Genomic DNA, 23,986 nt, shown 5'->3' with positions numbered 1-23,986 from the left:
ATGATACAAGAATTTGATACAAATTTATATATTTTTTTCGAAATGTGTTCATATCTATTAATAGGTTTTTGGTTCACAAGATCTATTCCCACAAATGCTTGTATTAACCATTTTTTTTTGACACAACCGGAACCCAACCAATCAACTCAAATTACCACCTGAAACCTATCTCACTCAAAAACATAGTATTTGTAGTTGGTAACATACTACCATTAGTCCATTATTGTAATCTTTTGTACTTGTATCATCTCTTCGTTTATTTTTAATTGCTACATTTCTAATTTGGGAAAATCAACTACCACCTTTAATCGACTATTTTGTTTTTTATAAGTAAAAATATAGTCACGTGATCCTATTAGATTCATTTAAACACCTTGAAAACATTGTTCGAAATCAAATGTACCAATTAAAAAGAGACGAAGGGAGTAACTAAATGTACATTTGTATCTTTATCTTTTTGGTGGGCAGTCCCTGTCGTTCTTTGTTATCTCAGAGACATTTTATCAAACACCTTGCTATCTGAAAAACCACAAGTAGGAGAAACAGTATCATAGAAAAATGGAGGAAACAAAAGGAGTGGTGAAGCATGTATTGCTAGCAAAGTTCAAAGATGATGTCCCACTTCAAAAGATTGATGAACTCATTCAAGGTTATGCTGACCTCGTTAATCACATTCAACCCATGAAATCCTTTCAATGGTATCATCTTCTATCTAATTTCCCCCATTTTTTAAATAATTATATATATATTTCTCTCTTTATTATCATGTTATGTTTCTGGGTTTGCTTCATTTCTTTCCATCTTGATGAATTAGGGCAAAACTAGGGTTTTATATTGGGAATTAACACTTACTTTTTAGTGGGCATACTTAATTTGAATATTGAGGAATTTGATGTATGCTCTTTTGGGGATGTGTGACGTTATTAGTTGATTTTGAATTTTAATTTGTTAGGGTTTTTATATGTGATCAATTACTCATACAAGCAATGAATTATAGTAAATGTCAAGAGAGAGGGGGGCGGTGACGGTGGCGATGGCGGCGGCAGCAGGAAGAATTAATCGCGGTCGAGTAATTAACTATGAATGGTAGAGTTTATGAAAATTCTGAATACCAATTCCCTTTCATTACTCAAATATGAAGAAGTATGATGGGATAATGATGCAGGATAACAGATCCTACTAAGATAGAATAGGAATAGAAGAGGTAGAATAGACTTTGAGAGAGGTTAAGAATCCAGAATTCAGAATGACAGAGAAGAGAAAAGGAAGAGAGATAGAATAATAAAGAAGAAGAAGAATGTGTTTATATTTCTGCATATCTCTTTCTTGAGTTTACAAGTATTTATATAGTTTGTAACAATCAAACTATAACAGAAATGTAATAACAGAAATAGAACAAAAAACAAATAACAGAATTCTGTTATTTTGTTTAACAACTTTTGGGCGCCAAAATCAAAAACAAGATTTATTACAATCCTTATCATACTTTCCCCCTTAAGAGACTTGTCCCAAGTCTCTACTAAGTAACAAAGGAAGGGTAAGACTTTTCAAAGTCGTCAGCAACTTCCCAGGTAGCTTCACTGTCTGAATATCCTGCCCACTGTACTAGGTACTTCACCTGAGGTTTATTCTGAAACCTAACTACTTTTCTCTCCAAAATAGCAGCTGGTTGTAATTTCACAGTATCATGCTGACCTTGAAACCAATCTGGTATATGAGCAGCAACTGGAAGAACCCCATGAAATTTCTTCAACTGGGATACATGAAAGACATCATGTATTTGAGCAGTGTTAGGTAGTTTCAGTTTATAGGCAACCTTGCCAATTAAAGCTAACACCTGAAAAGGGCCATAATACTTCTGAGCAAGCTTGTTATTGCTGCGTCTTTGTACTGAATTCTGCCTATAGGCTTGGAGCTTAAGCCAAACCCAATCACCAACAGTAAAGGATCTCTCAGATCTGTGTTGGTCAGCTTGCACCTTCATTCTGTTCTGAGCCTTAATCAGCTGTAACTTTAGCTCCTTGATCATATTTTCCCTCCTTGTAGACTTCTGTCAACAGCAAGCACATTAGATTCACCAGCCAAGTATGGCAGATGCAAAGGTGGTGGTTGATTATACACCACTTCATATGGTGTAAGCTGAGTTGAAGAGTGAAAATGGGTGTTATACCACCATTCAGCTAAAGGAAGCCATAAACACCAATCTTTGGGTTGACTCCCACACATGCACCTCAAATAACACTCCAAACATCTATTCACCACTTCTGTTTGGCCATCTGTTTCAGGATGATAAGAAGAAGACAACAGAAATTCTGTGCCATGTATAGAGAACAAGCCTTTCCAAAAATTGCTAAGAAAGATGGCATCTCTATCACTAACAATACTCCTTGGCCATCCATGGAGCTTAAAAATGTTATCCAGATAAACTTGAGCAACTTGGATTGCTGTAAAAGGATGAGCTAATGGAACAAAATGGGCGTATTTACTCAATCTGTCCACAACAACAAAAATGACTTCATACCCCATAGACTTAGGTAAACCTGTGATGAAATCCATTGATATGTCCACCCACACTTCTTCTGGAATTGGTAGTGGTTGCAACAATCCAGGATAGGCTGAGGAATCATATTTAGCAGCTTGGCAAATGACACATTCTCTAACAAATTGCCTCACTGTCTTCGTCATGCCCTTCCAATAAAATACACTTTTAACTCTCTTGAGAGTTAAATCTCTCCCAGCACGGCCTCCTTCTGGTGAAGAGTGATGCCATTGAATTATTTGCAGTTTAAGATCAAAATCATTCCCCACCACAATCTTACCATGTCTTCTTAATAACCCAGCCTCAAATGAAAAAGAAGCATGGTTGTGTTGTTGTTGAAGTTGCTCAATGAGTTGCTGTAAAGCCACAACTTCTTTATAGCTATCCTTGATCTGCTCCTCTAAATTAGAGGAGACAATAGAAATAGCCATACACAAGATCTCAGATCCTTGCACCCTTGAAAGTGCATCTGCCACCACATTTTCTTGCCCACTTCTATATTGTATTTCATAATCAAAACCCATTAGTTTGGAAAGCCAAAACTGTTGAAATGGTGTTGAAATTTTCTGTTGCAAGAGCCATTTCAAGCTTTTCTGATCAGTCTTGATAATGAAATGACTTCCCATCAAATATTGCTCCCACTTTTGCACAACAAATACTATAGCCAAGAGTTCCTTCTCATATACAGATAATTTCTGCCATCTTGGACCAAGTGTCTTGCTAATAAAGGCCAATGGGTGTCCTGATTGCATGAGTACAGCTCCAATACCAGCAATGGAGGCATCTGTTTCTACTATGAACATATTAGAGAAATTAGGTATTGCCAAGACGGGAGCAGATACCAAAGCTGTTTTCAAGGTCTCAAATGCCAACTGAGCTTCTGTATGCCAACTAAAATTACCATGTTTAAGTAATTCATGAAGAGGTTTACATATAGAAGCATAGTTTTTAACAAACTTCCTGTAATATCCAGTTAAACCCAAGAAGCTTCTAAGCTCTTTAACTGATTTAGGAATAGGCCAGTTAGCTACTGCCTCCACCTTCTTAGGGTCAGTTTCAACCCCTGCTGCTGATATAAAATGACCTAAATACTCAACCTTATCAATGACAAAACTGCATTTGCTAGCTTTTGCATACATTGAATGTTGTTGCATAAGCTGAAAAACATCTTCAAGATGTTGCATATGCTCCTGTTTAGTCTTGCTGTAGACTAATATATCATCAAAAAAGACAAGCACACATCTTCGAAGTAGAGGTTTAAACACACTGTTCATCCAACTTTGAAATGATGCAGGAGCATTAGTTAAGCCAAAAGGCATAACTAGGAACTCATAATGGCCTGTATGAGTTTTGAAGGCTGTTTTAAAAACATCTTCTGAATTAACTCTAAGTTGATGATACCCTGCCCTTAGATCAAGCTTACTAAACACAGTTGCCCTTGCTAATTCATCTATCAACTCTTCCACAACAGGAATTGGGAATTTGTCTTTTACAGTCTTGTTGTTCAATTCCCTATAATCCACACATAACCTCCACGTTCCATCTTTCTTCCCAACAAGAACAACAGGAGATGCAAAAGGGCTGTTACTAGGCTGAATAATTCCCCTGTCATGCATTTCTTGCACTAACTGCTCAATCACATCTCTTTGTTTTAAGGGATACCTATAGGGTCTAATGTTAACAGGAGAAACATTAGGTAAAAGAGAGATTTTATGATCAAATACTCCTCTTTGAGGAGGAAGATCTATAGGATCCTCAAAGACTGTGTTATACTTTTTGTTGAGCTGATCCAATTCATCACTTTCACATTGTACCTGATTGGAACATGTTTGGACAGAACAATCCATTAATTGCAGAAAACAAAGATGAGAAGCTGAGTGAAAAGCTTTTTCACATGTCTTGCCCTCCAAAACCTTCACTCTACCAGGTGAAATGCCTCTTAGTACAAAAGATTCACCTCCCAACTTAAAACTCATCACTAACTGCTGAAAATCCCAGTTAATCTGTCCTAGAGTGCTCAACCATTGTACACCAAGCACCATATCACATCCCCCTAAGGGTATCAACATGACTTCAGCTACAAAAGGCTTCTTGTTCATTGTCCATGCAAACTTTTCACATTTATGGTTACACACAATCTGATTGCCATCAGCTACAGTAATGGATTGAGAGGGAATAGTCTCCATTGTACAATTTATCTTTTTAGCTAAAGATAAATCCAAGAAGTTATGTGTACTTCCAGAATCTACTAAGATATGCAGAGGTTTGCTATTTACACTTCCTACCACCCTCATAGTTTGAAAATTCTGGTTACCTGCCAGAGCACTAACTGAAATGATAGGCTCAGTCAACTGCTTATCTTTATCATCCATTTCTACATCTTCCCCTTCATCTGATTCATCAGAATCTCCCAAGAATTCAACTGTAAACAGTTGAGGTTCTTTAAATTGGCATTTATGACCTCTCACAAATTTTTCATCACAGTAAAAACATAGGCCCTTGGCTATCTTTTCAGCTCTAACATCATGGGGAACATGTGTTTTGGTTATGGCTTGAGATGGTTTGGTTTGTGGTGTAGGTAATAGGGGAGGTTTATTGGCATTATTGTTGTAAGGGATAGCTTGTAGAGGTTTTGGGTTGTAGGTTGTTTGTGAGTTATTGTGTTTATAGGCTTTATAGAAGTTCTGAGATGAGGCTGATGCTTGTTCTTCTGCCAGTCTAGCATATTCTACAGCTTTGGAAATGTTCTCAGGTCTAAAAGCCTTCACAAAAGGTTTGATGGATGGTTTAAGACCCCCAATAAAGCTGTCTAAAATGTATGAGTCAGGTAACACATGGCTGCTTTGCATCATAACAGACCTTAGATTTTCGAATTCATCAAGATACACCTCCAAATCCCCTAATTGTTGCAGTTTATTAAATTGTTCTACAACATTTAGACTCCTAGTATCTTGAAATCTAGCAGACAAATCAATGATGAAATCATCCCAATCAACATGTTTTCTTACAGACAAATAACTTGAGACCCAATTCTCAGCTTTATCTATCATGTAAAGAGAAGCCAAATCTACTCTTTGTTCTTCAGGAATTTTGCACAGACTAAAGTACCTCATGCATTTTTTAATCCAAATTCTAGGATTAACTCCATCAAACTTAGGAAATTCGAGTTTGGCGTTAATACCTTGAATATAATTTCTGGGTCTGGGACTAGATTCAGCACCCTCATTAGACGGAGAATTTGAAGTAGCAGAATCCTTCAATTCTCTCATCATCTGCAACAAACTTTGCATCGTTTTGGCTTGATCTTCCAACTTTTTCTCCAATGATTTCACTTGTTCCTCCATAGCTACAACTTTTCTAGTTGCAGGCGCCAGAATGATGCGGCTCTGATACCAATGATGCAGGATAACAGATCCTACTAAGATAGAATAGGAATAGAAGAGGTAGAATAGACTTTGAGAGAGGTTAAGAATCCAGAATTCAGAATGACAGAGAAAGAGAAAGGAAGAGAGATAGAAAGTAATAGGAGAGAAGAAGAATGTGTTTATATTTCTGCATATCTCATTTCTTGAGTTTACAAGTATTTATATAGTTTGTAACAATCAAACTATAACAGAAATGTAATAACAGAAATAGAACAAAATAACAAATAACAGAATTCTGTTATTTTGTTTAACAACTTTTGGGCGCCAAAATCAAAAACAAGATTTATTACAATCCTTATCAGATAAACGTCTGAAAAGGCTAAATTAGCTATAAGAAAGAAACATAGATGTTTGTGCATGAAAATGATAAAAAGCTAGAGAAGAATTAATCGCGGTCAAGTAATTACGATGAATTGCAAAGTGTATGTAAATTCTGGAAACCAATTCCCTTTCATTACTCAAATATGAAGAAATCTGAGAAAATAAACGTCTGAAAAGGCTGGATTAGCTATAAGAAAGAAACATACTTGGATAATTGTACATGAAAATGATAAAATCCTAGGGAAGACTGCTTCTACTGCTTATTAATTGACTAGACTAGATAGTACTAGAAGAGATAGTGAACTAGGGATAGCATTGACATTTTAATCTTGAACTAGCCAATATATTCGACACTTGAGAGGCTTAAACACCTTGACACCTGATCCTTTTCGCGAGCTGGATGTCCTTGGACATTATAGTGACTCGCTTGGCATGAATAGCACAGAGATTGGTGTCTTCAAATAAACCAACAAGGTATGCCTCGGCTGCTCCCTGAGTGGCAAGAACAGCATGGCTCTGGAAACGCAGATCATTCCTGAAGTTCTGAGCGAGTTCACGAACCAACCTCTGGAAGGGGAGTTTCCTGATCAATAGCTCTGTGCTCTTTTGATACTTGCGAATTTCACGGAAGGCGACAGTGCCAGGTCTGTATCTGTGAGGCTTCTTCACCCCGCCTGTGCTGGGAACGGACTTGCGTGCTGCCTTGAAGGCTAATTGTTTCTTGGGGACCTTTCCGATGGTAGACTTGCGGGCAGTTTGCTTAGTGTGAGCCATCTGTGATGTTTTTTGTTTGGGAGGGAGGATGAGGAGAAATTTTAGCCTGTTGCCCTGCTCTGCTTTTCCTCTTCTTCACCTTGTGTATGCAAACTGATTGTTATTGTTGAAGGTCTATTTATAGTCAAACTTTGCTTGGAAAATAAGTAAACTGGTTTAGGAGACCTGCTTGTTCTCAAACTCTAGTTTCCTAAATTATAGAGATTTGGAATCTTCTAGGTATAATCCTTTTAAAACTGTTATATGAAATCTGTAGGTTTTGTTTTTATCAAAACAATATAGATACATATATGCTACATGCCACATATCCTTCGACCATTGGAGATCCATTTTGTTATAATTAGAAATTTATAAAAATGAAGTTAAGAAATTTAAAATCTGAAGCAGCAGGGGTAATTACAGAAGTATCCTTTTCTATGTAACAGAAAAAAAGATTCTATTGATGCTTAATATTGTGGACTTTGGGCTTTTTGTCAGTGTACTTGCTACAAGTTGCTAGTAACGGAAATCATTATATTTTATGGATCTTCTAGTGTACCCATCATATGCAGGGTTGCCATATCCCATGAATTATGTAACTCCTGGTTTCACCTCATTCGTTTGAAGTCTCAACTCAACCAGACTGTGAAGACCCTATCCAGTGATACTCTATCTCCTTTCTTCTTCAAAGTTTTTTTTTCGATAACTAATATTAGGATTTTAACCCCAAATCACGCATAAGTCATAACTAAGGGATTTATTCTCATAACCACCTACAACTGAAACAATTCAACTAAACCGCTCTCAACTAGTAAACTGTTTACCCATGCTCCCTAATGATTTTCGTTAGTATATATGTCAAAAGATAATAATTTAATCATCAAAATCAAAACTAAACTAATTGTTACTTTATTAGCTTCTAAATCTTTCTTTTAAAAACAAAACCAAACAAGATCTACCACTAAGTCCTACCGTCCGGCCACCCTAGCTCCAATACAATCCAACTATTAACATTTAACACCACTTCCCTCCAAGGCTACATGCACAACCACCTTATGCCAACCTTTTGAATCCCATCACCACCACTATACCTCAATTATTCAGACAAACTAAACCCTCACCACAAATTCTTCTTCCACGACAAAGGTACCCACAAATGGTGAAATCCCCACCCAAAATAGCCACAACCACCATGTGTTCTCTAAAGTCTAATCTCAACAAATAATAATCATAAATTAAGAATCATCAAGCCATTCTCTTGATTATGCGATGTAATTCAACACTCATCTCTCCCACAAACAATATTATTCTCTCAATCAACCATAAACATATCCATGCCTCTTGCCTCTGTACTAACAATTTTTTCTCATTTATGGTAGCAAAAGAAAATAAAGTGTGGAAGAGAGACTTTCCAGTGGATTTCTTCTATGGTAAAGGATTTTTGTTGGGATTGGAGTGAATATATATTAGGGCAAGGGGCTAAGGCTAAGGTGGTTGGGAACAACAAGGTTGGGCTAAATATAGGAAAATCGTTGTGGGTGTAGATGAGATAGAATAGGGGGTGGATTTGGGTTAGAGACTGAATGAATTAGACATCAAGTTTTGGAGGAGGTGGTTAAGGTGCTTTGGGAAGAAGAAAGATATCCAAGGAGGTTAGGTGTTGTGGTGGGGGAAGAGAGAGAAGATAGACGTGGATGGAAGTGGGGAAAGATAGCCAATCGAGGTGGTCGAACCATTGAAGTGGTGGAGGGGAAAAGAGAAACTAAAAGGAGCTAAAATAAAGTTTGGTGGGTGGTTTTTGGTAAACGAAATATTATATATGGGTGTTTTTTATTCCTAGCTTTTGTAGTTACGGTCACCATGACATTGGATACCTCACCTTTAGGTTGTCTTTGGTTAGAAAACCATTGTATCATGTTCGTTAAATTACAACAAAACGCAGCTTTGTCTCTTTTTGTTAGCCCCACTTCACTTCTCCACACAAATCCACCCCATTTACAACTTTACGACAGGAAAAGGTGCTGATAGAGTGTCGCCGAGGGAAAGTGGTAGCAATACGCTCTAGTTGCACACCAACATGGTGAGGAATATTATATTTGAAAATGTTCTTTTGTCCCCTTAAGCATAGCTACCAATCAAATAAAAAGTTCATCCCCCCCGAATCAATTGTCCTTCCACCCTCCCAAATAAGGTCCAAGACATGAATCTCACCGAAACTTTCAAAATGGGTGGTTGATGAATTTAGCATGAAAGTGCTACAAGGTGAACGGTGTTATAGCATAGTAGGTCTGGCCTTAGTTTTAAAAAGCGCGCCCAAGACGCGCCTAGGTGAGGGGCGAGTCCAGGTGTGAGGAAAATCGCATCCGAAGACCTAGGTGAAGCGACCTACGGGAGGTGCAAGCCCACAGAGGCGATAGGCGATCGCCTTGGACGCTTATTGGGAAACGCGAGAGAGAAAAAGGAGATCTGAGTTTGGAACTAAAAATCATCAAATTTTCTGTAAATTAAAACTTACCTATGCTTTAGGAGTTAAATTCGAGCAAGATCGATCATTTAATTGCATAAAATTGCTTCAATTTGAATCCTAAATCAAAAATCCCCAATTTTTTGAAACCCTAATTCTAAAAATTTGGGAAAAGTTGACAATCGAAGGTCAATCTTCATGACAATGACTGCCGACCAAACCGCTCCATGGTTACCGGCGGTATAAATATTCGGTAGCCGACCAAACCGCTCCATAATTTGCAATGATCTTCTCTTCGACTTTTCGTGAGGGTTTCAAGTTGCTTGATAGGGCAATTAATTACTTTATTGTATTGTGAGTTGTGAGCCTTACCCCACTATCAAGATAAGGAATAGTGACTTCACATAATCACGTGTTCTTTTTTTCTCTCTTTCTATTTTTCTTCTTTTCTTTCTTGTATTTTCTTCTTTTCTTTCTTGTATTTTCTTCTTTCTTTTGTCTCTTTCTTCTTTTTCTCTTCACATCTCCTCTTCTCTTCTGTTATGTGCTCACTTCAGTTGCACTTTTCATTTTCTTGATGAACCTCACTTCTGATCTTGTTCTTCTTAGCAACATTCAAATTTTTTTTAAATAACAATAGGTGGTATATTTTATAATAGCTAATTTTACAATCAGCAAGTATTCTTTTTAATTACAGCACCTAATACTTTATTAATTGTTATGTGTTTTGAGTGTAAAATATGTTTTATAATTTCTTGTTAAGGTTTATTACTAAAGGTGCGCCTCGCCTACAAGATGTGCGCGCCTTCGCCTTGCGCCTCACTCCTTTTAAAGCTAAGGATTCGGCGATGGGTATGGACTTTGATGATTTTTGCAAATTCAGGGAGGGACAGGATTGAAAGGACACATAAGAGACTGGGCTAGTGCGAGGTTTTGTGACCTCTAGACTACTGTAGAATTCATAGACAAGCACATAATGAGTATTTACATGCACACTTAAGAAGGATTCCATTCCAATAATTTTTATATTTTTTTTGAAATTGGAGGGTAACCCTAACCTATTCAAGAATTCAATATCAAGAAATCGCGTAGGAGATACCTCTCGCCTTTTAAAGCGTTGAAAATTATCACATTGTTCCTCGAACTTAAAAATGACTTTCCGGTAGTCATTGTCCCCCGGGATTAGTGGTGGTGGTGGTTGCCTAGATCCAAACTAGGACCACTAGTATGCCTCTTTAAATTCATCTTTGAAGCAAAATATGAGTATTCAAAGATTTGTCACTCACTTTGATGGTGGAAGAAGGAAAGAAGGAAGATCAAGCTTTGTGTGGGAGAAGAAGGGAAAGAAAGTGAAAGAAGATGAATTATGGAACTTGTTTGAGAAGATGAGGGAAGCTTTTTGGAGTAGCTTCAATGGTGGTTCTTCAATAGTGGAAGAGGGATTCGGAGAAGAAGAAGGAAATTTGAGGTTAGGGTTTGAAGGAGAGAGAGAGTGTGTGTGTGTGTGTGTGTTTGAGAGTAGATGAGTGAATGAGTGGGAAGTGCTCGGTTATAGGCACTTAAAGCAGCCCGCAGTTAGATCACCCGATGGGGCGGGTCTCTACTATGCCATGGGGTATTGTTTCTCTTCAGCTGTTTCGCTGCGGGCTCTATAGAGGGGTCTGGATTTTTTCGGAAAATTTGATGGATCACACTCCAAATCGGCGATATTGCCCGATCTAGTTGGACGGTCTGTATTTCTTCACTAGGCTAGCTTTGTTGCGGGGCCCAATAGGGGGAAAAACTCTATATAAAATCATAACATCACTAAGATAAACAACTTCCACGGAGCCAACACCGCTTAATTTGGATGTAGCTATTAAAGGGGGGTGGGGCTAGGTAATGAACCTTGTCGCTGACACGAATTGAGGTTGTTACACTTGGAACATTCTCAATCAAAGTATAAGTAGAGGACGATACCTACCTTTTAGAAGTGCTACTAGTTACAGATTTACAGTATGGGTTGAAGCGCTTGGAATAATGTTATGACAATCTGAGGTTATTAACATGCTTTTTACCTCTTGTGTGTCAATATATTATGCAGGAAATAAGCAGTGTCATAATATCAAGTGATAAATTTCAGGCTAAATTCTTTCTTGGTTCAAATCAAATCCCTCCGTTATGATAGAAGGTGACAGTGTTTGCTTGCTGGTCATTGGTTGTTTGGGATAGGATTATTGACGACTCAGTCAAATACTATATGTCAACTGCCAATGCTGCTTCTCTGCTATTACTGAACTTTTCGTTTTTGCCTTGGGTATTTATGGTTTCTAGTAACGTGAACGGTGCAAGGGACACAGCTTACACAACACATAATGCCCTTAAATAATGGAACTGATAAGAAACTTGGTTGTGCAGAGGTGTTTTTAAATCTTTTGGGGGGGGGGGGAGAAATGATAAATACACAGCTCGCTGCTCACGTGACATAAGATGCTCATAAAACATGGAACTGATTGGGAAATTCATTATGCTGAGTGTTTTTTTCCCCCTTGGTAAATTGATGAAAAGATTTATTTCTGGAGAGTTACACCAGAGAATAACAATACAACATGACCTGGGTATTCTCATGGGATGCATGAAAGAGAAAACACAAATTAAAGAGAAAGATGAGGATCCCCCTAGAAGATAAGTAGGAAAGCAACACCAACATTACTATGTTGAGCACTTTAGTTGCTTGCTGTTTGTACAGAAGGCAAAGCCTTTAGCAAACAACAGTAGAGAGGTTCAAAGGAAGCAAATTCTGTCATTCTTTCCCCTTCAACTCTTTTATGTGATAGCTACAAAAGTGACTCTCTTAAAGGTGGAACACTTAACATGGTTATGAATTCTGCGCTGCTTTTGGAACTGAAAGAGGTTCTGGAGTAAGCTTTCAATTCTCAGCAGGAAAAGGGCAGAAGAAGAATAAGAACAAGTCCCCTCAAAAAAAAAAAAAAAGAAAGAAAATAAGAACAAATAGTTGCAAATTTGAGTTGAGTCTTTGTTTTGTTTTTCCCTGCTGAGAGAAGTGATGGGAGTTGGCAAAAGGTGAGTTTAGACTGATATAGTCAATGGCTGCTGGGCTGAACCTGGCGATGGGTACTCGGTGGAGGAGATCTTGTCGCTGGGTTTGTAGTGGGTTTTATTCTTTGTTTTGTGGTGGTTGAGGATGTAATGGAAGGAAAATGCTTGAATCTGTGTAGTTTCTTTGCCAAGAAACGACTACAGAAAGTGGCGATTTCCTTGATGGAACCACTACTTAATATAGCATTTTCTATCTAGAAGTCACTTATCGAGGGCCCTTTTGGTGTTAGTCATACAAAAGTAGTCATATTCAGTCCATCATGTTTGTTCAAATCATTTTTGGTTATACAGTTTTAAGTTTTTGTGAAAGTTAGAAACAAAATATATGAAAATCACAAAATTAGTTTCCAGTTTTTTATTGCAAGTTTTCAGAACAAACATGATTTAGGTGAATATGTGTATTATATCTTACAAAACATTACTGACAATGATGCCGAACGGACCCTTGTTATCGCCTTATCGGTATTAGGAAATCGCTATTTGCATGTAGCAACTTGTGAGTCGGGATAGAAGAATGGTCCTCTGCAGAACTGTAGATAAAGGTTTCCATAAATACTTTAAGACCCATACAAACGGGATTTTATTGGTTTTATTACAGATGATCATTCTCTGCATAGCCACCTTCAACACTATCAACAGTCAGCCTAGATGAACATCTCTGATAAATGCAACAAAAATCTGTTCAGTGCTGCTTAAGCTCCAAAGAACTATTACTGTATTGCAATAATTTTATACATGCATTGGATCGGTTTTTTTTGGTACCTAAGATATATGCTAAATGATGCTTCAGGGGCAAGGACGTGAGCATAGAGAACCTGCATCAGGGTTTCACTCATATCTTCGAGTCCTCATTCGATAGCACGGAAGGCGTTGCAGAGTATGTTTCGCACCCGAAGCATGTTGAATTTGCAAATCTCTTCCTTGGTCACTTGGACAAAGTTCTTGTTATTGACTACAAACCTACTACAGTTCGTTGTTGACGGCAGTTGCAGAGTAAGGCAACTACTTTGTATGTGTATAATTTCGCTGAAAATAAATAATCAGATTGTATTAGACATGTGTTGATGCTTTGGTGTATAACTGGGTTTTGGATGTAATTTGAGTAGCAAAATATATAAATCTTCTGATCATTGTTTATACATTGAGGTCAATATTTTCATATATGGGTCAGGTTTGAGTGCAAATCTGCAAGCAAATGGTGTTGCAATTTTGTGTTCGAACTCTTTTCTCACTTGTCTTTTTTTCTTTTGGGAGGGGAAATCTTTCATCTATTGAAAGCCATACGTAGACCTGGCAATCGTACCAATCGGAACGGATTCGGACCGGACCAATTCAGATCGGACCGTTCTCAGATCAAGTTACATTCGGACTGGGATCGGACCGGATCGGACCGTTTCGGATTGGGTCATCGTTCCGCCTATTATTTCGGATCGGAATCGGACCGGACCAATTCATATCCGACCGTTTTCGGATCAAGTTACATTCGGACCGGGACCAGACCAGACCAGACCGGATCGTTTCGGATTGGGTCATAGTTCGGACTATTATTTCGGATCGGAATCGGCCTATGGTGGAATGAATGGAATACTTATGCCAATGATATTTTTTTTATATAAAAAAACGGGTAAGTTTCGGGTATTTCGGATCAAAGCCTAATCGAAACCAATAATTTCGGATCGTTTTACCTTTGGGTCGGACCAGTTTTAGATCGGGTCGGATCGGATCAGGTAAGATTATATCGGATTTCGGATGAGTTTCGGATCAAGATTATTTCGGATCGGGACCGTTTTGGATTCGGATCAAGGTTTGGACCGTCTCGTTCGGACCCCGATCGAACCACGGACCGGATTTTCGGATCAGGACCAACTTTGCCAGGTCTAGCCATACGTCCATACGATATTAAAGAAAAACGAAAGACAAGCTAATTTAATCAAATAAAATTCTTCTACCATATGACTATGATAATAATTAACCGGATCTGGCAATATAGAATAGCCTCTGTTTGTACGTTGAATCATCATACAACCATGTACGAGAACGTCTATCATTCTGACTTAGTCTTGAGAAGGTGACACCTTATTGGATTGTGTGGATAACATACAGATTTCTGATACTGATTGCAAATATTTACAACAAACTATCAATAAATTGCATCTTTGCAAAAACCATAATAACTAAACTTTAGAATCTCACAAGTGGAGACTAATAAATTAGATTCTAAACTCATAAACTAAATTCTAAACTCCCAGTTAGAGGAGACAGAAAAATCCAATAATTGAATAGAATACTCAAAGTGGATTATTATTAATGAAACTAGAAAAAAAAAATACATTAAAGTAGATGGTGAGTTGATGATAGGTCCGAATTGGTTGAAGAAAAATTAGGATTTTTAGGAGAAAAAGGGAGGGACGGCTAGGTTTTTCAATCTATTTAAACTCCTCAATAGTTCTCTACTCAAAACTTGTTTGCCTCAAAGAGAGTGTTTTGGTTGGATAAAAGTAATTTTCCCGAAAATCGATTTCCCATTGTTCTTTGTTTGGTTTGTGAAGGGTGGAAAACGATTTGGCAAAGGCATGGAATATTGTTGTTTCCAAAGGTGGAAAGGAACAAAAAAGAATCCTCTCATACATCATCTCCTTTCATTTTCATTTTCATTTTTCATTTTCTCTCTAACTCTTCTTACAATAAACTAAATAAAGGAAACATATTTATAATTATTAAAATGATTTCCATCCAACCAAATGGAACCTAAAGCAAGGATGATTTTATTTAGAGGTGCCTAGGATAATAAATAATTGCAATTATGGTACCTCATTGTATACTTGTTTTTATAGTTGTTTCCTCTCTCTCTCTCCGACCAGAAATCTCTTATAACCTAATTCAAACTTATATTAACTCGTACCTAAACTAACGAGAGTTTATTGATAGTTTTTCCATTTCAATTTTCAAGGTAATAACGTTTACAAGTGCTTGGAAATAGAAAAAAAAAAGATTTCTCGAGTTGATTACCTTACTTTTTATCTACTCATAATTTAAATTTCTTTTATTCTAACAAAAATAAAAGTAAACATTAATAACAACATTAATTCAAGACTAGGGCTGGCAATATGGATATGGAATTTACGTTGAACACCTGTAACGAGAGCCCAATTGAGAGATGGATTGGCTTGGTTGCTAATCGTATGGAATTTTATTCCCTAGTCATCATCACTCGTTAAATGAACTCAAATAATAAAGAATAAGGATGTTGTAAATTAACTTTTACGAGCCAAGATTAATTTGTTCATTTTTCTAGGAAGTCATAGTAGTTTTTATGAACCTCTTTACCCATAATCACCTTAAGAGTGTATATAATGGTAGGTTTATCTACTACATGAGTTTTCACCCTTTTCGGGATATTTTCCTCCAAAACATATCCTTGTCACAGGCTTTTTAATGGCAATCGTCTGGATTTACCAAATTTGATATCTAATCCACCTCTATCAAAATAAAAAATCTTCAGTTAAATATTTTATTTTTCTAATATGAAGCAAATTATTTTCCTCGGATGAGACTTTAGTTAGATTCAACCAATATCTTCATAAAATAACAAAAATATCTTTTAGAAGACAATTACACTTAGTATTTTGATCTTTTCTAGTTTTGCACTTAGCAAAATTTTCAATACATTTCGTAATTATATAATCTACAAAATTTTCACCATGTATACGTCGAATTTCAATCTTAGGATCTTACTTTTTAACATCATGATCTTACTACCAGTAAACTATGACTTGTGTTTGTAACAAAATGTAACTTAAAACTCAAACTACATACTCCCTCCGTCCCATAATATAGTGCTTATTTTATTTTTGATGGGTCAAACTTTAAAATCTTTGACCAAATATTCTCATTTGTATATATAAAAATACATATTCATGTGGGATCTTGTTAGATTCGTCTCAATGTGTAGTTTAATAATATCAACTTTCTATATTTTTTATTAATACGGAATTGAAGATATTAAAGGTCAAAGTTACGTCTTGAAGACCGTGTAGAAAAGAAACAAGCACTATATTATGGGACGGAGGGAGTATCATTTTAATCTTATTATATTACCGAGTCATCCTTAGGTCCAATAACTAGTTTACTTCCGTTAAAAACCAAGTCAATATTCATTAATCTACGATACATACTCTTTTAATTCATCATATTTTTCTAGGTACATCCTCTTTTATCAATTTCGGCGAAAAACAAAACACCCATCAATTTTCATTTTCGAAAAAAATAAAATAACAAAGTTGGTTCACATTCCATATTATCACTCTCGTCTATATTCTAAGTACTAATGAAAAATTTACCACTTTGGAAAACCAAAAAAAATCAACAATTAAGGAAAACACTAATAACAATATAATACTCCCACATTCCCACCACACACCATCATTTAAAGAAAAATAAAAAAAAAAACAATTTCACCAAATTCAAATTCAAAAATCATCCGCTCTCTTAACGGCTAGTTGTAAAACCTCACATCTTCATTTCTTCACTGTATAAATACTTCATTTCTCCGCCTCCATAAACCATATCTCGTCATTTCTCTAACATCAGACCCCTAATTTTCTCTCTCTACATCTCTTTCGCACTTTCTCTCTCTTCTTCATCTTCAATTTTTCGCGTTGAAGAAAAGATTCATCCATGGATTTCCAAATCTTGAAGAGACGTGACCTTCAATTGTTGTGCAAGAGGAACAACATCCCTGCCAATACTACCAATGCCGCCATGGCCGATGCGCTCGCTTCGCTTCCTATTGTATGTTTTATTGATATTGTATAGTTTTTCTGCTTTTGTTACTGATTGATTCAATCTGATTTATGTTTATGCTTGTGTTTCACTTATTTTAGAACGGAGGAAGTATAATTTTATAGTTTTGTCTATTACTGTTTGATTTTCAATCTGGTAAGTGACGATGATGTTTATGGTTGTGTTACTTAGTATATGTTAAATCGATTGATTGATTATTGTAGTTTTTGTTAAATTATTTTATAGTTCATTCCATTTGTTATTGTTTGATTGATTGATTGTTGATTTGTTATAGTTTGATTTACATCATTCATTCAATTAGTATACTTTTGTGAAGAAGACGTTATTTTTTGATTAATTTGAATATGATGTGAAGATGACAGATGTTCAATGTTTAACGAACTGATGAATTGACGGTTCTTCATATGCAACATCGGATCATTGTTGTTGTGTGAAGAATCTAGGTTCAATTTAATTGAATACCAGTCAATTTTGGAATTTTATTGGGGATTATTTTGTATAATCACCAATAAATTTGTGTTGTGGTAATGCAATGCTGCTGAATAAAAATCAAGGTTTACAGAATACTTCTTTTACTATTTGAGATGTAAAAAGTAAATTACATAGATGCATATAACATAATGAATTAATGATTGAAACTTTTTGAGTTATTCAATGTACATTGTGCAAGTAGAAGAAACTAGAAAGCTGATCAAAATTGAATCAAATCAATGGAAAACAAATTCATTGCAATTAAATAATAAAAAAATTCAATGGGTACAGGTGGAAGGACTTGAAGAATATTTGAGAAATCCAGAATCTGATGCCCATGGATCCCCTGACAAATCTATGATTAGTTCATCTAATGTACCCCGAACCACGGCTCGTAAAAAGGCATTGACGGATGAACTAGAAGGCTCGAAATTGACCACAAGAACTAGCTGCAGAACAAGGACTAAAGCCGTAGAAGGAACCGGGAAGACTCCGGCGACACGTACTACAAGGAAAAGGGCATCACAGGAGGCCTCAATCCAGAAAATGATGGAGAAAGATTTGCAGGCTGAGTTTGAGGCTGACTTGGAGCAGCAATCTGAAGTTTCTGAGAACAATGAACTTCCTTCTGGTAATGGTTTATCTATATTTCCCAGAAATTCATGTATTATTCCTTATTTTTGTTATCTTGCTGAGGGTCTTATAATTTTTATATTGTTGTTGTTTAGGAGGTGAACTTAAGGAAATCTCAGAAGAGGTTTCAGGTGTTAGTGTGGAGAATGATGGACAATTGTTGTCAGAGAGCATAAGTGAGGTACAACAAGTTAGTGTTGGAGAAGAAATCATTGATGTGAGTGAAGCACAAGAAGAGGAGGAGATGTTAAATGGAAGTAAGATGGTGGACTTTCATAGTCTTGGTAGAAAGGACCTCCAAATTCTGTGCAAGAAGAATAAGATCCCTGCCAACATGACTAATGCTGCAATGGCTGCTGCTCTTGAGTCTCTTGAAACTGTAAGTTGCATTTTGTTATTACCCATTTGGTAGATGATTGCTTTTTTTTGGCTTTTCATGTTAAAGTTTGGCTTGATATTGTTAGTGAAGCTATTATATTATCTTATACTGCTCTTAAAGGTTGTTTGATTTTTGATTATCAAATCTTTTGGGGTTCAACTTCATATGATCAAAAGGTGCGAGTTCAACCAGGTTTCTAATTGTTGCATTTTTTACAGGTTGAAGGTCTGCAAGAGCTTGATTATCAAGCTCCAAGCTCACCTAGAGTGTCAGGGATTAGTTCATCTTGTGCTCGTCGATCACGGACCACCATGAAAATTACTAAAGAAGAGCCACAGAGCTCAAGGCTGATAACAAAATCATGCCGTGGGTCAAGGAGAAGAGTAGTAGATGAAACTCCAGCTGCACCTAATACTCGGGAAAAGGCTCCCCGGGCTGGTTCTGCACTAACAGAAAGCATTACCAAAGAGGAAGATAGTGCAGTTCACAGGAGTGAGCTAAAGAAAATGAACTTGTGTATGGACGATGGAGAATGTCCTGTCTCTTTCAGCAATGGCGAAAGCGAGCTTGGAGGTCTAGAGAATTCTGGACTTTCTGGTGTTGCCAAGTGCAGCAGTGATATCAGTGATAGTAAGTCTACTCAATTCTGGCTCTTGCAAATAACAATGACGAGATATTATAGAAGATATTCTTATTACTCTATTTTTTGTAACCTTTAGGTCTGATTCAAGAAGCACCAGTGAGTGAATCTACATTGGAGGATGACAGTGGAAAAGGTCGGTTAAGAACTGTCTGAAATCCTTTATCATAAAGATCATCTCACCCTTGAAACCCTCCTAAAGAGAGCATTGTTCTTGTTTTGTAATTTTCTGAAAGTGAAACTTACTGATTGCAGGTAACAATGGTCACCTCGAAGCTGAGAAATTGAAGGAACCAGAAGAATTGGTGTCTAAAGTAGATGAAAATGTTGTTGAAGAGGTGGTCTTAGAAAATTTGGAAGTAACTGAAGCATTAACCAACTTGGTTAAGGTTGACATAGTCCCTGAAGCAGTGGACTACTTTGCCAACCAACAGGAGGACCTGACATTATCTTCGGGAGACGGTGAATCCGAAAGCACTCAAGCTGTTGCTGCTAGCAAATCTGAAGACTGCGAGCTTGAGAATGTAGTTGCAGCACCTTCTGTTCTGGCTGCAGATTTATGTCTTCATGAGAAGCTTGAAGAGCAGACATTTGAGGAATTTGTCTCTGAGTCTATTTCTGAAGCTGATACTAATATGGGAAACAGCAAGCATGAAAAAGCTGTCACTTTCACTTCTGATATTGTTGCAGAAATTACTTGTCCTATTGAGCATGAAGGTAACCATGCAGAAGGCGAGATGTTCCAGAAGTCTGATACTGAGTCAAGTGCTCGCGCTGTCACTTTTACTTCTGATCTTGTTGCAGAAATTATTAGTCCTATTGAGCATGAAGCAAACCAAGCAGAAGACGAGATGTTCCAGAAGTCTGATACTGAGTTAAGTGCTCAAGCTGATAATGTAAGTTTGGAAAGCAACGATGTGGAAAGTGAAGCTGATTCTGAAGGCAGTGACACAGAAGACGAAATGCTCCAAGAGTCTGATACTGAATCAACTGATAAATTCAGCCTGAAAACCAATGTGGATAGTGAATCTGAAGGTAGCAACACAGAAGATGAGTTGTCTGAATCTGCTAGTGAAGATAATATATCAAGTTTGGAAGTCAATGTGGACAGTGAAGTTGAAGATCCGATCTTCTTCACAGAGTTCGACACTGAATCAACTATTCAGTTTAAAACAGAAACACCTTTGGGTCAAAAAAGTGTGCGACAGTTGAAGAGGATGCTCAAGGATAGACTACAGGTGAGTTTCCATGAATTGCAAGTTGTCTTGCTTTGTATCTTCTAGCAAATTCATATGTGTGTATTGACATTATTGTTTGCTTGTCAAATTGCAGGCAACAACATTGGCAAAAAGCATGGAAAAATTGACCTTAGAGGAGACTGAGATCTCACTGCCTAAAGTGGAAGAAGATTTGCAAGGTCTTGTGGAGTCTGAGTGTGGTATGTATGCTTTGCTTTTTTCTCGAAATTCTTAATCACAAGTGATTTATTAGCCAACACCACTAGAATGTCAATTTTACTGGGACAATAATGCATATGATACAGTAAGCCTCTTGGAACTGGCCCTTAATGTTTTATAAACCAACACTAACCAAAACGAAATGCGCAATATATCTTCTTGTGATCCAAAGAAGCAAGATATTGAGTTGCAGTTACAATTATGAATTGGAATGATGAACTTGTTAATCTAAACTCTATGCTTGCAGTTACATGTCTTCTTTTAATCCTAATGTAATTATCAAGAATTGGTGCTTGCAGTATTTGAGCTTGTTACAATGTCATCATAATAAAGATACTATCTAGAACTTCTTCCATTTAACATTTTGATTCATCGGAATGATGATGGTGGAACTTGAGATCATGTACAAACATTTCTTATATTTGCTCTGACAATGGAGTTCATGGCTTTGCAGATAATGCTGATATTGCAGTTCCTCAAGTGATCTCTAAAGATATAGAGGATGAAATCAATGATGATGAGACTGAGGTGCAAAATGACACTTCTAATGAGACTCTAGTGACTAATAGTGTCAATACTGCAACACTTTACTCAGTTGAAATACTACAAGACAATGAAGTGATACCTGAAGATGAAGTAGCTGGTAACATCAATGTTGCCACATTCCCACCACCATTAACACCAAGCAAAGTTTCTAGCAAGACTAATAAGAAGCCATTGCTGTTTACTACACCATCTAAAACTCCAACGAAAACGCCGACAACTGCTGGAAGGAAGAACTGTATTTTGGATGTCAATAAGGAGAACATTGACAACAGTGTCAGTAAAATCAAACTTGCTGTTACTGGGAGTGGTAAAGTTATTTCTGCTGTGAGTATGGGGAAGCTGAAAAAGGAATTCAAAGTGCTTCAGGTGAGACAACAACTATATCTCTTTTAAGAGTGAATACATATTTAAGTCCACATAAACAACACCCTTACTATAAAAATGTAAGGGCGTCTTATGTTCATTACCAAACCGTTTGAAGCTTAGAACGCTTTTATTTAAGTCCACATAAACAACACCCTTACTATAAAGATGTAAGGGCGTCTTATGTTCATTACCAAACCGTTTAAAGCTTAGAGCGCTTTTATTTTTTCCAGTTCGACATATTGTTGCATTTTCACTGTTACTGACTACTTTCTGATGCGTGTGATATGCAGCAACAACAATCAGAGAAGAAGAGTCAAGCACTGCAGCCGCGGTCCGAAAACAACTGCCTCCTTACTAGCCCATGAACTGAAGACTCATCACCTATGATAGTGTGTATTAGGAGGTTAAAACCTTTGGTTTACCTTTTGGTAGCTCTTATGAGTTTGTTAGTATTAGTGAGTGTTTGAGTAGTCCGAAATTTGGTTGTGGCAAACTCAAATCTCTTATATTAATTTCTGTTTTGTACTGAAAAAACAAAGACAATCTCTTCTATAAGTAAAAGTTAATGGCAATATAGATGATATTTTAAAGGCATTACCATCTTGATTGTTTTTTCCTCTAGAAAAATTTAACATAATCTCTTGTATTATTTGCACCATAGTAAACATTTTTGCATACATCTTGTTTCATCTCTCCTGCATAAATTTCTATACATTCCAATTGCTACAATTTTGTTTTAGCAGAAATGTATGCTTGAAAGCATAATATAACTTTGAATGTACCAAAGAATTTGAATAAAGAATGAAAATGAAAAAATTAAAAAATCAACGTTAGTTAACCACTCATCAATATCTTAATTTTAAATCCGCAAAAATAAAGCTACTAATCAGATAACTGTAATATTTCTAAATTTTTTTTAACTACTCACTTCTCTAATTACACAGTTTTTTTCTATTTTTTTTTTAAAAGATATGGTCTAATTTGCCTTTATTTTGTTTGAATTCTTAAATATTAAAAATGTGAATTGCTAATTCCAGCCTTTCAAGTTTCAACTATTATAATTTAAAAAATTGGTCATCTAAAATCAGACACAATGATCACTTATTTTTTAAGTGAAAATGTATAAGAATGGATGAAGTATGTTAAAATATGTGTGATACATCGATTAGAACGGTAAAGCGTGAAAAAATTATTTTGTTATTGTGATTTTTAATTAGACTCTGTTTGGTATTACTAGCTGAAAATAAACTGAAATTGATAAGTTAATTGAAATTGATAAGATAAAGCTGAAACTGATAAGGTGCTGAAATTGATAAGGTAACGGATTAATTTAACTGTTTGGCAAAATTAGTTGATTAAGTTGATAAATTATTTTAGCAAAATTAGTTGTCAAAATTTTTGAAAGATTTTCTAAAATTTCAGTCACCTGATTGTGAAAAGGTAAATTTTTTAACTTATCATTTAAGTCATTTTAGCCACCTGAAATTTTATTTTAGGTGCTCCCCAAACACTACTACATTTTAGCACCTAAAATATGTTAGCCCCTTATCATTTCAGGTAACTAAAATACTTCCCCAAACAGAGCCTTAGTATGATATTGTAAAGTAGGGAGTATGGCGAAATGTGATCTTGAGTTCTTGACTAATTAATACATCTCCCCTCCCCATTTTCTTCTAAAAAAGAAAAGAATAAGGAGGGAGTATGAGTTTAGTTTAGTAAGTAAATTATATATTTTTTTTCTTTAGTTGTGGTATGAAATTATTAATTTACTTGAGTGGCAATTTAATAAATTGAGTTTATCTTGTAAGAGACTGACTACTTTTATATTAAAATTATACCGTCTCTTTTAATAATTTTTGTAATAAATTATACACAGTGCTATACACGCTTTAAAATAGATTGAAAATAATAGATATAAAGATATTTATAGAACATTATAATATAAATTTAAAAGTTGTATAATCATATATATACGACTCCAAAAAAAATGCTTGATCAACTCTAAATACTTTTGACCATGTGATCTGTTTACTTATATACTCCACTAACGTAGATCATAATTTTCCAATGATATGCAAAAATGAAAATAT

At 36.2% G+C, this 23,986-nt stretch overlaps 3 protein-coding genes across 3 annotated transcripts; 2 read left to right on the top strand and 1 right to left on the bottom strand.

Annotated features, from left to right (window-relative positions):
• Positions 1-446: 446 nt before the first annotated feature.
• Positions 447-13,762, top strand: LOC104888030 (stress-response A/B barrel domain-containing protein HS1). The gene is made up of 2 exons (XM_010672848.4): positions 447-698; positions 13,392-13,762. The coding sequence occupies exons 1-2, from the start codon at positions 559-561 to the stop codon at positions 13,579-13,581; spliced, it is 330 nt and encodes a 109-aa protein (XP_010671150.2). The 5' UTR covers positions 447-558; the 3' UTR covers positions 13,582-13,762.
• LOC104888029 (histone H3.3-like) lies at positions 6,392-9,892 on the bottom strand. The gene has a single exon (XM_048640790.2). It carries the CDS (start codon positions 7,057-7,059, stop codon positions 6,649-6,651), a length of 411 nt encoding a protein of 136 aa, XP_048496747.1. The 5' UTR covers positions 7,060-9,892; the 3' UTR covers positions 6,392-6,648.
• A 3,293-nt stretch (positions 13,763-17,055) lies between the features above and the next one.
• On the top strand, positions 17,056-22,490 carry LOC104888032 (hypothetical protein). Its single transcript, XM_010672849.4, has 9 exons — positions 17,056-17,392; positions 18,167-18,506; positions 18,604-18,887; positions 19,106-19,517; positions 19,607-19,663; positions 19,783-20,765; positions 20,860-20,965; positions 21,439-21,896; positions 22,187-22,490. The coding sequence occupies exons 1-9, from the start codon at positions 17,279-17,281 to the stop codon at positions 22,259-22,261; spliced, it is 2,829 nt and encodes a 942-aa protein (XP_010671151.2). The 5' UTR covers positions 17,056-17,278; the 3' UTR covers positions 22,262-22,490.
• The last annotated feature ends 1,496 nt before the right edge of the window (positions 22,491-23,986 follow it).

The sequence above is a fragment of the Beta vulgaris genome, chromosome 3 (assembly GCF_026745355.1).
Source record: "Beta vulgaris subsp. vulgaris cultivar EL10 chromosome 3, EL10.2, whole genome shotgun sequence".
In the NCBI taxonomy this organism is placed as follows: domain Eukaryota; kingdom Viridiplantae; phylum Streptophyta; class Magnoliopsida; order Caryophyllales; family Amaranthaceae; genus Beta; species Beta vulgaris.
Note: the sequence above shows the minus strand (reverse complement) of the source record. Positions and strands in the feature narration are given on the sequence as shown.

Bases quoted from the DNA above. Each gene is read 5' to 3' on its own strand.
- LOC104888030 (XM_010672848.4), top strand. From the start codon at position 559: ATGGAGGAAACAAAAGGAGTGGTGAAGCATGTATTGCTAGCAAAGTTC. The intron at 699-13,391 runs GTATCATCTTCT...ATGATGCTTCAG, and splicing joins CCCATGAAATCCTTTCAATG to GGGCAAGGACGTGAGCATAG.
- LOC104888029 (XM_048640790.2), bottom strand. From the start codon at position 7,059: ATGGCTCACACTAAGCAAACTGCCCGCAAGTCTACCATCGGAAAGGTC.
- LOC104888032 (XM_010672849.4), top strand. From the start codon at position 17,279: ATGGATTTCCAAATCTTGAAGAGACGTGACCTTCAATTGTTGTGCAAG. The intron at 17,393-18,166 runs GTATGTTTTATT...CAATGGGTACAG, and splicing joins CGCTCGCTTCGCTTCCTATT to GTGGAAGGACTTGAAGAATA. The intron at 19,664-19,782 runs GTCGGTTAAGAA...TACTGATTGCAG, and splicing joins GGAGGATGACAGTGGAAAAG to GTAACAATGGTCACCTCGAA.